Below are 13,389 nucleotides of genomic sequence, written 5' to 3'. Positions count from 1 at the left end.
CGCCACTCCGCGCGCTCTAATGAACTATAATATTTAATAAATCATTTTGTTCTCAACCTAACTGTATGTGTAAAAAGAGTATCTATGGAAACCATATCACACAGCATCGAAATGTTTGCTTGCTGAAATATTTATTTGTATTATATTCCTGTCAATTGTTGGTATATAAAGAGATGTTCGGTGTGCCTACAGTCGTCCAAGTAACTTACAGTAATACCTACATCTTGCCAATGCTTACATCTAACTTGATCGTATCGAGACGCTTGACGGAATTCATGATAGGTTTAGCTTGAACAAATATGAATTTTAAGTCGAACAAGTTTTATGTAAGATGAAGAGTACTTATATAAATGAGGTGTACAATAATGAAACCTTCCTCGTATTATGTACGTACTAGCGGAGAAAACTATGTATAGGGGGATAGTGTTAATATTGCAGAGTACGTTATCGGGCTACCATAGAGCTACCATTCTAAGTACAACGAAAAAAACAAACGAGTATATGTATTGATGAAGTTTTTTTTTTAAATAGGCTATTAACTTATTTTGTTATCGGTAGTAACCGGAAGCGGGCGCAGCGCCCGCGCGGAGCCGCGCTCGACCAGCTACACTGAGTTCAATTTATTGCCAGCGTTCTTCAGCATTGCTTGTATTTACGAACAATAAAATGAAAAAAAAAAATACTTTCGTTTAGAGTTGCTTCAGTGACCATATGGTAGCTCGTGTATATTTTTAAAAAGTTTAGTAAATTTGATAAAGGAATGCGCCATGCGTAAATTATTAGGTGCACTAAGTATTGACTTACATTATTGATATTTAACCATATTCCTTGGTCTCGTCTGTAGTAGGTATCATTACCTAATTGCAATAACCATTGCAAGGTTCTGTTCATGTTGCGAAGTAGGTACCTATTACAGAAACAAAAACTTGTACCTAAGTGCATTTTCTATGCAGTTTTTGACGTAGACCGGGAGTGTAGTTAGCGTTTGCGCCTGGTGGTGCGGCAGAAACCGGGTCAGCGGCACTCGCGCGGTCAACATTCGCTAACAATAACAAGGAAGCCTGTGCCCGGCGCGCGGTCGTCTCCGCTGCGCGCGCTCTGCCACCTCGGCCCAACATTTCAATCACACAGTGTAGGCCCATAGTCTGGGAGGCATGAATTATAATGACAGGTGTACCGCTCTTTCAGCGGCACCTGTGGCTGTTGCACCCGACGCCACTGTCTGCTCACACGAGGCGCGCGATGCGAGCAGGGCGCGCGCGAGCCTACTGCCGTTCACTGAGTTTGAGCGATTTCGCTTTATCTAATCGCCGGAAGATAAAATGCTACCACGCTTGCTTCGTATCGACTCTAGACGAAGCCGCCTGTACCGACTTTAGTTATCTCGACTCTCTTAAGGTTGTTGAAAACTGTAGGGCAAATATTCCATCCCACACTATTAGAAAAGCGAGGTAGATGTCGTGAACTCGAACTAGTGCACAGGATATAAAAATAGTATGCGAGTGTAGAGCGATAAGAAACAGTAAAGTAGAAGTAAGTAAGGGCAGGGAGCGACGACGAGCAAACTTCGACCTTGTGGCTCTCGCGCAGCGCAGAGGTCTCCGCGCGCGGGCGCGGCGCTTGCGGCCCTCCGGCCAGCGCACTCCTGCGCAGGCACTAAAGTCGCACGCCCGTTAAAACCTACTCGCAATAAACCTAGACTTCGATGCAAACAATGAATTGTGTTTTCGTGCTCACTGCTCTTTCAGTTCAACCGAAGTGGAACTTTTAAGAAAGAGCTAAATAAATTCAAATGAAAATACTGGCAACTCGTTGGCAAAGGCAGACCTAGATATGAAATATTCGACATTAGAATTAAATTTTAGCAGCATTCCTACATGACACATTTCACGTAATTTGTTTTCTGTGTGTGGAAACGTTAAAATACAGAGTCGGTCGTAGTTAGGTAGCTTGATTAAGGGAGCCACTTTCGCGTTTGTAGGTAATTTTAACCCATAACATGATACAAAAATATTACATATATGTTTGCACAAATGCACTTAAAAAAATTACCAAGCATTTATAAAGATCTACATACATTTAATTAAGGCATTCTTAGAATATTGTATAATTGTCTATTACCTATATTAGGTTTTCTAAATCTTCAATATTTACTTTCTTGAATTTTGTAACCATTTTAAAATGTCATAATATTTTACAATTTTTCATAATAAATTATTTTGGTTTTTAGAGATTATTTTTGCATTGGAAATTATTGAACATTTATCGTATGACTTATTACAGTGGTAAAAACGTCTCCAGAATACAACAAAAATGCAAGTGAGTACTAAAAAAGAGAGGCTTTGCATATTAAAGGTGTCAATGTACGAAAATCTATATGGGAAGCATCTCTGCTTTAGTTGTTGCTAATGAACGAGTGATATAAAAGCGATTGCCTGACTAATTACATGTCGTTAACGGAATTTGACAATGTTTACAAAATCAACACATATCTATGCTGATCGGCGGCATCGTTTGACATTGACCCCTATCTTCACATAAACTATTTTTTATACAATTATATTTAAATTTACAATTATGAACTTTATAAATATTATAAGTCTCAATTCCTGTAGTGGTGCTCGACGCGGTCCCAGTATAACTTAAGTCATTGTCAATAGAGGTGATAGCAGGGTGTCACCTCTATTGGGCATTAGCATGTCGGGCACTTTTACCACCACATTACCAGTTCTAGCAAACACCCTTTTTCCACGTGTACTCAAGAAATGACACTTGATTTGGTTAAAGAACCATAAACGTGACTTTTGATACTGATATATCATAACCATAACATAACAAATCCATAACCTTTTATTATAATCAGAATACGCTTTCTGAGGTATCTTACTTTAAAACCATAGTCTTACCGCATTACTTGTATGCTTATTTATCATGGGTTTCGAAAATAAATCAAAATCGAATTTATTTACTTATTATGTACTTACGTATGGTACGTGAGGTAGCTGACGATACAATATAAATATATTGAATCTATTGACTGATTGAATATGGCAACTCGTGAAGTTTTACGTTTAAAATATTATCTTTTTGTTAAAATCCTCATTGCATTTTTTATAATCAAGCAATTACAATTACAAAATTTAAAAGAGACCACGTTAGATTACTGTGGGGGGAGGGGGGGGTTGATTATCGAGACAAATGTCACAGTTGACTAAAAGTAGGGGAGGGGGGCAAAAATCTACACTTGATACAGCTTGATATGTAGGAGGTTTCTCGTCTATCGTACCTACCTAAGAACAATTCATTAATAAAACCAGAAGTATCAAGTGGGCATAAAACATTTTTTTTTCATTTTACAATACGACCCCATAGTTAAATATTACCCCACAGCATAATAAGCATAGCTAACCTATAAAACCTTGCCACTGGCCAACCACTGGTACTTAAGTACCTACGCTTATTTTCTTATCGGAGATTCGTCTTACGTACCTAATGTTATTTTACAAAAAGATAATTGTTCTTAATTTTTTCATAATTGGTATTGATAGTGAATACCTACATCATGTTACCAAATTATGTATATATGTTATTTTAGTCAAATTGGCAAAAAAACCATTGCATTTGTAAGATTGTTTGTTGATGTGTACTCATTAGTTGTATGGTAAAGTAGAGACGTTTAGATATTTGCTTACTGTAATTTTAATGGTAGATAATGAAAAATATGAACTATCTGATTTATTATGTTCTTCATGTCCCCACGTCTAGAATAGTCTTTATCAAAACAGATGAATGCATGGGCTAGTTGAATGATTGGGCAATAGAAATGTCGTCTTATTTAGTAGATATCTGGGATCTAAAAACAGAGTTCAAGGAAAAAAGTACCCTGCTATCTCCTAACGAATAAACTTACCGTAGAGGTATCGTAGCACAGGCAGGGGTGCTACGAATTCGCTACGCTCCAATGAGACTCGCTATTCCCCCAAAGAGTGTAGCTTCTTCTGTGATATACATATTTCTCTTAATGCTGTATAATCTATATCAAATTTACATAATATTTCAACAATCGCTTTTAATGTTCTCCGTATTGGTATGAATGTTTAGGGAAACTGGTGGACAACAATGGGCAAGTTTCTTTTTGTATAAATAGAGAGCCACGGCAGAATAAAAAGTTCATAATGTTTATAATTGTCAAATTAAACTTACCGAAGTGATATTCGTGCTTAGTGGTCGTCATAATGGTCTCCATCTGCACGGAAGACGATCGTTATCGTGGTGAAGGGAATGAGTAGGTTTGTAAGATCCGAGTGCAGCATCACCGGATGAGACAGGCGTCCGTCTGTATGTGGCTGACTTTGGAGCACATCGCTCTGCAGAAGAGACGAGTGTCGCGGCCGCGGGACGTGGATCGGCGCGTGCGCGCGGCGGTCGTTAGCGCGCGAGTCCTCGCCGGGCGGCTCGCAGTGCCGGCGCGCCAGCGCGCGCGCCCCTCGCGCCGCGCGGCCGCCCGCCGCGCTGACGCAACCGAAGACGTCGTCGACACGCCTGACCCGCGGCCCCCGGTCCTCCGTCTGCTGACAAATCACACCCTGACACCAACCCCGACCAAATCTTCTCCTGTCCAAAAAATGTCTTCAGAATTGTTTATCACTCATAAAATAATATTTTCAATAAAGTTTAGCTTCATATGAGAAGAAAAATAATTATTAAAAAATAATATGGCAAGTAGTGAATATCCCAAAATACAAGTATTGGCAACTCCACGTCAATAAATTGTGTCAGTACCTACGCAAAATGGAAGCAACTCGACGATTCATAAAATATGTGTTGTTGATATTGTCACCTAGTTAATTAGGTCTTCGCGAATTAAGGCCTGGACTTCGATCACATTTGAAACTTAAATATATGTACTGATAATTATGTGAGTAAACTTATTGTAAACTTAATAATAGCAAAATAGCCTAGGGAGGTTATATCGTATCCATCTTGTCTGTCTTTTTTCAGGTTGTTCTTGTGCATACCATTTGTGCAGACCATTTTTAAAGGCGTATATTTTAATTAGAACAAAAATGTGTTAACTCCGTCTTACATGATAGTATTATCAAATTGAATAAGGAATATTTAAAAAATATATAACTACACTCATAGACAAAATATATAGTCGTCCTAGTGAAACCTGCTGATCACTGTCAACAACATGAACGAAGATAGTTTATTTATTTCACTAATGCTATCCCAGTTTTAGACAATTTAGAGTTTTTTTAAACTTACCTATGTATGTTCGAAATGTAATTTAATATTTACCTACTATAATCATTTTTGAAAGAAGATCTTCGTATTAAACTATCGTAATAAATAAGCTTAGGGCCCGATTCGGATTTTGCAATAGATATCTTTTAACACCACCAAGATACGATAGCGATATGTTTAAGATCTAACCTTTCAAATTTGACATTTGCGCGATTCTGGAGATACTCTTGAACGATTTCCACAGGATATGACTTAGAGTTCCAATTCACATCTAATAGATATCTTGCTCTAACTAATGTAAAAGTGACATTGGTTGCACGAATTGCGCTGCAAAAGAGAACTAGTTGATATCTATACTATAACGTACCTATCTAGAATGGATCTAGTACGTGTCGTCTCTTGTGAATATCTTGAACCTACCCATATGTGGAAACCCAATCGGGCAATCAAGGCAAGGGTGAGAATGAGGAGGTCCGAAAGCAGTCAAATTCGTAAAAACTTGGGATTAAGTTTCCGAGCGTACTCCAGGCTCCCCAAATAAGCCGCGGCAAACAACGTTAGGAGGATGAGGACATAGAGTATAATCTCACCTACTGATAAAGAAAGAAGGAATTAAAGCGCGAAAATGAATTCTAAGGTCCCCTTTTTAAATATTGATCCTAGCGAAAAAGTTTGAATAACTTGTTTTGTAGGAAAGTTTATGAAAATTATTCATATCATAAAACATTTTTGCTATTGGCCATCGATTACGAATTATTTACGAATGACTAAAAAAGGGGACCTTAGAATTTATTTTCTCCCCTTAATATATTTTTTAATATTGATCCTAGTGAAAAAGAGTAACACTTATTTTATAAGAAATTTTAAATAGATTATTTACGTAAAAGATGTTGTTTGCTGTGGGGTACCGTTTACGAGTTATTTACCAAAAAGTAAAAAAAACGATTTTAGAACAAATTTCCCGCCTTAATATATTTTAAAACATTGATCCAAGCGAAAAATAACATTTTATGCAGATTGTTGAAAGTTTATTCAATAACTAAACTTATAAACTTTTATTAAAATTGTTGGAACTGGCCATCAGGTACATACTTTTCTATATGACTGCTGTATTTTCAAATGTATATTTGACAGACTTCAATAAAAATTGTACGAGAGGAATATTTGTTTCAATAGGTTATGGTTAAATATTTACAAATATACCTTTTATAGTGAGTTTTACCTATCTTCTATTTCCGGATGAGATTTATCTTTTGAGCTTTTTGTGTTTCGTATAAAATATGAGTGGTCAAAAACTAGATTTACACCGCTTTAATATTGAAAAGCTGCGCGGTCAAGACAACTGGTTAGAATGGAAGTTCGATATAAACCTGCAACTAACTATGTCAAGAAGGCTATAAAAGGATATTTGGTGGGATATTGCGGAGATAAAGATGGCTATCGTATCTGGATACCTGAAAAGAATGACGTTATCATCTCAAGAGATGTACTGTTTAGATCAGAAACAGTTTCTTCCGACTTCTGCAAGCTCCCGTGTGTTATAGGCGAGCATGAAGATCAAGAAACAACTGAAACAGACAACGATTCTTATCGTGAGGCTCTTCCAGATGAAGCTCAATTACCCAATATATACCCGAAAATAGCGAAGTTGAAACTCCTCCTGACGCTATTGAAGAACCAGTAAATCGCTACAATCTAAGAGATAGACGATTACTTCAAAGTTCCCGATCTAACTGCTGTATATGTCTTTCATAAGAAGAACCTCAGACTTACAAGCAAGCTATAGATTCAAAGAACCATAAAGAATGGCGTAATGCTATGAAGGAGGAAATGAATTCTCTTAAAGAAAACAACACGTGGACTCTTGTTGATTTACCTCAAAATAGAGAGGCCCTTAGCAACAAATGGGTTTATAAAATCAAAAAGAATGTTGACGGTTCTATTGAACGTTTTAAAGCTCGACTAGTCATCAGAGGATTCAGCCAAGAGCACGGGATCGACTATCATGAAACTTTTAGCCCTGTTGTTCGCTGGGACACGATTCGGACTATGCTTAGCGAAGCAGTTCTTAGAAAAATGCACATGACTCAATTCGATGTCAAGACTGCCTTTCTGTACGGCGACATCGACGAGGTTATATATATGGAGCAACCTGTGGGATTCGACGACGGATCAGGCCGCGTCTGCAAGCTTCTCAAAAGCCTTTATGGCTTGAAACAAGCACCACGGTGCTGGAACAAGAAGTTTTGTTCGTTCCTGTTGAAATATAAGCTTCAGCAAAGTGACTCAGATCCATGCTTGTTTATAAGCCAAGATCGGCAACTCATCGTCATGATCTACGTGGATGACGGACTAGTCCTATCTCAAAACAAGACATGTATGGAAGAGTTCCTGAGTGCCCTGACGGCAGAATTTCAAGTACGAACGTCCGAAGTTGGCTGCTATCTTGGTCTAGAAATAAATCGCCTAAATGACGGGTCAATATTTATTAACCAAGAAGCCTACATAAAAACTATTTTAAAACATTATAACATGTGTGATGCAAACTCTGTTGTCATTCCGATAGACAAAAGTCAGATGACAGAAAATTTGAAACTCGACAGTGACACGAGTGTCAATAATTTTCATTACAGAGAATTGGTCGGAAAATTATTATATTTATCGGTTGTGAGCAGACCGGATATTTCCTTTGCTGTAAATGTTTTATCGAAACATGTTGAAAAACCTGATACGTGCCACTATGCGATCGCTAAACGAGTCTTGAGATACTTGAAGGGAACCCAATGCCTTGGTATATTATACAAGTATTCGTCAGCAGAAGGAAATTCTTTCGTAGCATATAGCGACGCGGACTACGCCGGAGACAAGGCTACAAGAAGGTCGACTTCTGGCTATGTATGTCTGGCCGCAGGGGGAGCAGTGTCGTGGTCTTCAAAAACGCAAAGATGTGTGAGCCTTTCAACGACCGAGGCAGAATTTGTTGCAGCCGGTCTTGCAGCACAGACGGTAATATGGCTCAATCGTCTGTATAAGGAAGTGCGAGGATATAATGTTATACCTACATTATTTGTAGATAATCAAAGTGCGATCAAGTTGGTGAAAAACCCTGTCTTCCATTTTAAGACAAAGCACATTGACACGAGGTATAAGTTCGTGCAAGAAATGCATCATGAAAAGAAGGTGGATATCCTCTACGTGCCATCTAAACAACAGGTAGCGGATACATTCACTAAACCTTTGCCGAAGGCAAGCTTTCTCAACGCACGTACCTTGTTGGGTATGACAACTAAGCCTGCCCTGATGTAGGGGGAGTGTTGGAACTGGCCATCAGGTACATACTTTTCTATATGACTGCTGTATTTTCAAATGTATATTTGACAGACTTCAATAAAAATTGTACGAGAGGAATATTTGTTTCAATAAAAATGAAATATAAACTAAATAAATTAACGTTATTTCCCTCCGATTGGCAATGTTTGGTGTAGTACGAGTCTGGCAATATCGAGTTACTTGAACCCTAGGAAACGTGGCGCTGTTCATTAAAACTACATGAAAAACGCTGTAGTGTCTATCAAATTTGGAGTTTGTCAGACTTATTATACTGGAATCAGTTATGTAACGCTGCCATACATGACCCAAAAATTTTTTATTAAGCTATGAGCTTCATCACATCTGATATTTGAGTAATTCTAAGCATTTCTAGCCTGGGAGGCAAAAAGAAGCGTGAGTCTAGTCGGGGAGGGTGGGGTACAAAGACGGCCGCCACCCGTCATCTTTAAATATAATCTATTCTGATCCTGGTGGCTACTAGGGCAAGTTTGGTATCATTTTCGTATAAACCAAAGACGTAGAATTCATTGCTGATATTTGTTTTTTTCAGTTTCATAGTAATTTTACAAGAAAAAACATAAAAAGGTGAAAATTTTAGGTTGGAGATTTTTGCTACGCGGAGCCGAAACTACAAAAGATAGAAAGTTGAAATTTGCACACTAGATTACAGTTATAAAGTGTACAAGAGTGCACTGTTAAAAATCTAGGGGTCACCATGGATCAGACACTTTCCTGGGCTCCTCATGTCACTGAAGTGAGCAAAAAGTTGTTTGGTTCTCTCCATTCTTTAAGGCGCCTTCAGAACTTTCTTCCACTTGATACCAAAGCCATGCTGGCCCGGTCTCTGTTACTGCCTTTACTAGACTACGGTGACGTTGTAAATCTTGACATGACAGAAGAACTCCTAGACAAGTTAGAGCGCTTACAGAATGTCTGTATAAGATTCATTTTCGGACTACGGAAGTACGATCATGTGTCTTACTACCGTCAAAAACTCAATTGGCTTCCAATCCGCCGCCGTAGAGATTTTCACACTCTTGCTCTTCTCTTTAATGTTCTTTTTACACCTTCTTCTCCTCTATACCTCTCTCAAAAATTTCAATTTCTGGCTGAAGGCAGTGGCCACCGTCTGCGTTCGAGCGCGAATTTATCACTTGCCATCCCTCCTCACAAATCTCGAGGATACAACAAGTCCTTCGCAGTGCGTCCAGTGAAGCTGTGGAATGAGCTGCCTGTGTCGCTCAGGCAGGCACAATCGGTTGCGTCGTTCAAGGAGAGGTTAAAGAAGCTATGGTTATCTGATTTGACTGATTAATTTGTCTATATTTCTATTGTATAGTTGCTTTATATCGTTCTAACTCTTTCCAATTTTTAGTGTATTTATTTTCCCGATTCCTTTTTGTGTAATATAATATACCTATGTATGTTTATCTTATAAATTTTGTATGTATTTATATCCTTTATCTTTCTGGTACCTTGTTGTACATTTTGCTGCATTTGTCACCCTCTTTTCACTCTCTCCTCTCATCTACTCAAAGGTTAACTGGAAGAGATCCCTCAAAGGGATAAGTTCGCCTTTGTACTTCTTGCTAATTGTAAGTTATTTTTAATATGTCTTTTTGTACAATAAAGAGTTTACTACTACTACAAGAGATAAGAAGCGATTTTGAGAAATTCAACCCCTAAGGGGGTTAAAAAGGGGATGAAAGTTATTGTATGGGGTTCAAGTTTTATTTTAAGCTAGGAATTTGAAACTTCGTAAAACGATATATTATTAAAATACAAGAAAACTAATTTCAGCGTTTTTGAAAATTCATCCCCTTAGGTGGTGAAAAAGGGGTTGAAAGTTTGTATGGATATCAAAAAATTTTTCGAACGCGGGACTTGAATCTTTGTATTTGGGAATATTATTAAAAGACAGGAAAAGTAATTTCAGCGTTTTGTAAAATTTATCCCCTAACAGGGTTAAAAAGGGGTTGAAAGTTTGAATCCATTACAAATCCGAGTAGACCCACATTTCTTATTGCCTCCCAGGCTTGAATGCTTAGAATTACTCAAGGAACATATGTGATGAAGCTCATAGCTTAATAAAAAAAAATTGGGTCAACTTTATAACCGCTTCCGCTATTAGGGGTGCGTGGGGCGGGGGTTTGGATCTGGGTGGCTCCCCAACTAGCAAAAAAGTCTCAGATTGCGCACTTTATAAGAGTAGTGAGCTTATAGCGCCCTTATTTTTGTTTTGAACTTATCATCGCTCTTATATTAGTCTTAGACAAGCTAATACGCACTTTAGTAAGTTTAGTCTTATTACCTAGTCTTATATATGTATATAAGAGTATTTTATAATACCATTATAAGCCTCTCGCTCTTACAATAACATTTACTAAGTCTCATTGAACTTGAGAGTACCTGGTCTTATATCCACATTCTCTAAGTTCATTTGATCTTATAATAGACTTTCTAAATGCTATTATAAGAATGTAAGACTAATATCAACATGGCATAATACTATTATGAGCCTCTCGCTCTTACAATAACATTTACTAAGTCTCATTGAACTTGAGAGTACTTGGTCTTATATCCACATTCTCTAAGTTCATTTGATCTTATATTAGACTTTCTAAATGCTATTATAAGAATGTAAGACTAATATCAACATAGCATAATACTATTATAAGCCTCTTGCTCTTACAACAACATTTACGAAGTCTCATTGAACTTGAGAGTACCTGGTCTTATATCCACATTCTCTTAGTTCATTTGATCTTATATTAGACTTTCTAAATGCTATTATAAGAATGTAAGACTAATATCAACATAGCATAATACTATTATAAGCCTCTTGCTCTTACAACAACATTTACGAAATCTCATTGAACTTGAGAGTACCTGGTCTTATGTCCTCATTCTCTTAGTTCATTTGATTTTATATTAAATTTCTAAATGCTATTGTAAGAATGTAAGACTAATATTAACATAGCATAAGAAAACTGTAAGTACGTACTTTTCTGATCTTACTAAAGTTATAATAAGATCAACAGCAGCACTTTAGTAAGATATTAGAGTAATATAAGATCAAGACACTTATATCACAAAAGAGAAGATCAATATAAGATGGTTTGATCTTAAATCGTTTTTGGGAACACTATTGTTAGTATAAGTAAAGCAAGGAACCGTAATTTATTCAACATGGCCACATCATTTGTATTCAGAATGCTTAAAATACTCTAATAGTGCGCTTGAAAAATGCACCTACATCAATGGCTGACTATCAATACAAAATAAAGAAATAAAATAATTATAAAAATATTCAAATACCATATTTGAGTAGGCGCATAAAGTTTGAAGTGTAAAACAGGGTCTACTTTACAATAAATAATATTTGCCCATGTGAATACTTACCCTGAAACATAAACAGACGATGATAAACAGCACGTTATTATATTTAAACATAATTCATAAAAAGTTTGATAAACACTTACACTAATATGTTTTTGTCACGTTGCAGTTAATTTCATCCGTATATTTATACTTCACAAATAGAATGTTTCAAACCAAAATAAGCTTATTTAGGCTTACAAGATTCTAACGTTCGACCAATATAAGCCTATGTAGGCTTACAAGATACTTACGTTCGACCAATATAAGCCTATGTAGGCTTACAAGATACTTACGTAAAAGCGATATTAGCCTACAGCAGCTTAATATAGTTTTGAAAAAGATTACTGTGAATGCAAACAACATTCAATTAGACTGATATTAGAACGATATTAAAATAAATACGCTTATGCTTTGTGCCCAAACCCGGGCTTATACGATGATATAAAATCAATATAAGAGCGACAAAATTGTAGTCTAGAGACTGTTGTTAGCGTGATTTTGCTAGTTGGGTCCGACGCTGCGGAAGAGCAGCCCTTCCACCCTCGCGTGACGAAGCACGGTCACTACAGTCGGCTCCGCAGCTTTGGCTTGCTGGTCGTCTTCGGCAACCACCACTCCACCAGCCGCTAGCCTTGACGCAGCGGGCGAGGACTGCTCACCCTCCGCGCCTCCGATTTCGCAATTGCTCTCTAGGGGTAAGACAAACTAGACCACGTGGATATTGGGTTGCTCTGATTCGGTTTTGGTTGACCTTGATATTTGGTGAAAGATGGTGGTGGGGTATAAAGTTAATATAAATTGATAAAACAGCAAACCATAGTCACCCTCAGACAACCATCACGCTTACGTTGACACTATTGAGCGCACTAACAATTTGCCTTCGGCAATTTGCATAATTTGACTGCGACATATAAGTACATATTCATTTATTACATCGGTTAGGAAGTTCAATTAATTACCCAACACCCTATGTTACAGGTTTGATAATACAGGCAAACAATGTAAGTACCTACATACTCATCTCTATTTATTACGTTTCATGTAGAGCCGAACTAGTGCTGCCATCTATTTCAGATATACCTACTTAATATCAGTTGATATTAGCATGGTAGAGTCTATTCGTGGAATGTATATGGGGCCCAATTTCGTCTGCTGAGTAGAAAGTTAGAAACATGACTGTAAGGAGTTTCCATACAAGGGGAGCTAGTGCTGACAAAAAAAGTACTCTATTTCTATTAGGTACTCCAAAGAGTAAGGCACGAGACAACAAGTAACACTCTAAATATTCCCTTTGGTTACCTTATACCAAAAAGAGCTAGTAACAAAACATTCCATGTAAAGTGTTGGTGTTGCCAAGACTATCAAGCACATAGTACCTATAGCTTTAATTAATACTAGATTAAAAACGTTATTAGATCTGACAGTAGGTAG

The 13,389-nt window shown here is 37.4% G+C and overlaps 1 protein-coding gene across 1 annotated transcript in view; it reads right to left on the bottom strand.

Moving 5' to 3' along the window:
* The window catches only part of LOC134679004 (transcription factor BCFI-like), a 48,034-nt gene extending 43,611 nt beyond the window's left edge, over positions 1-4,423 (bottom strand). The window contains exon 1 of the mRNA XM_063537788.1: positions 4,204-4,423. Within this exon, the coding sequence (XP_063393858.1) occupies positions 4,204-4,246 (43 nt within the window). The 5' untranslated portion in view covers positions 4,247-4,423. The remainder of the gene's footprint in view (positions 1-4,203) is intronic.
* Between the last annotated feature and the right edge of the window lie 8,966 nt (positions 4,424-13,389).

The sequence above is a fragment of the Cydia fagiglandana genome, chromosome Z (genome assembly GCF_963556715.1).
Source record: "Cydia fagiglandana chromosome Z, ilCydFagi1.1, whole genome shotgun sequence".
Lineage (NCBI taxonomy): Eukaryota > Metazoa > Arthropoda > Insecta > Lepidoptera > Tortricidae > Cydia > Cydia fagiglandana.
This window is presented reverse-complemented; position numbering and strand designations above follow the sequence as displayed.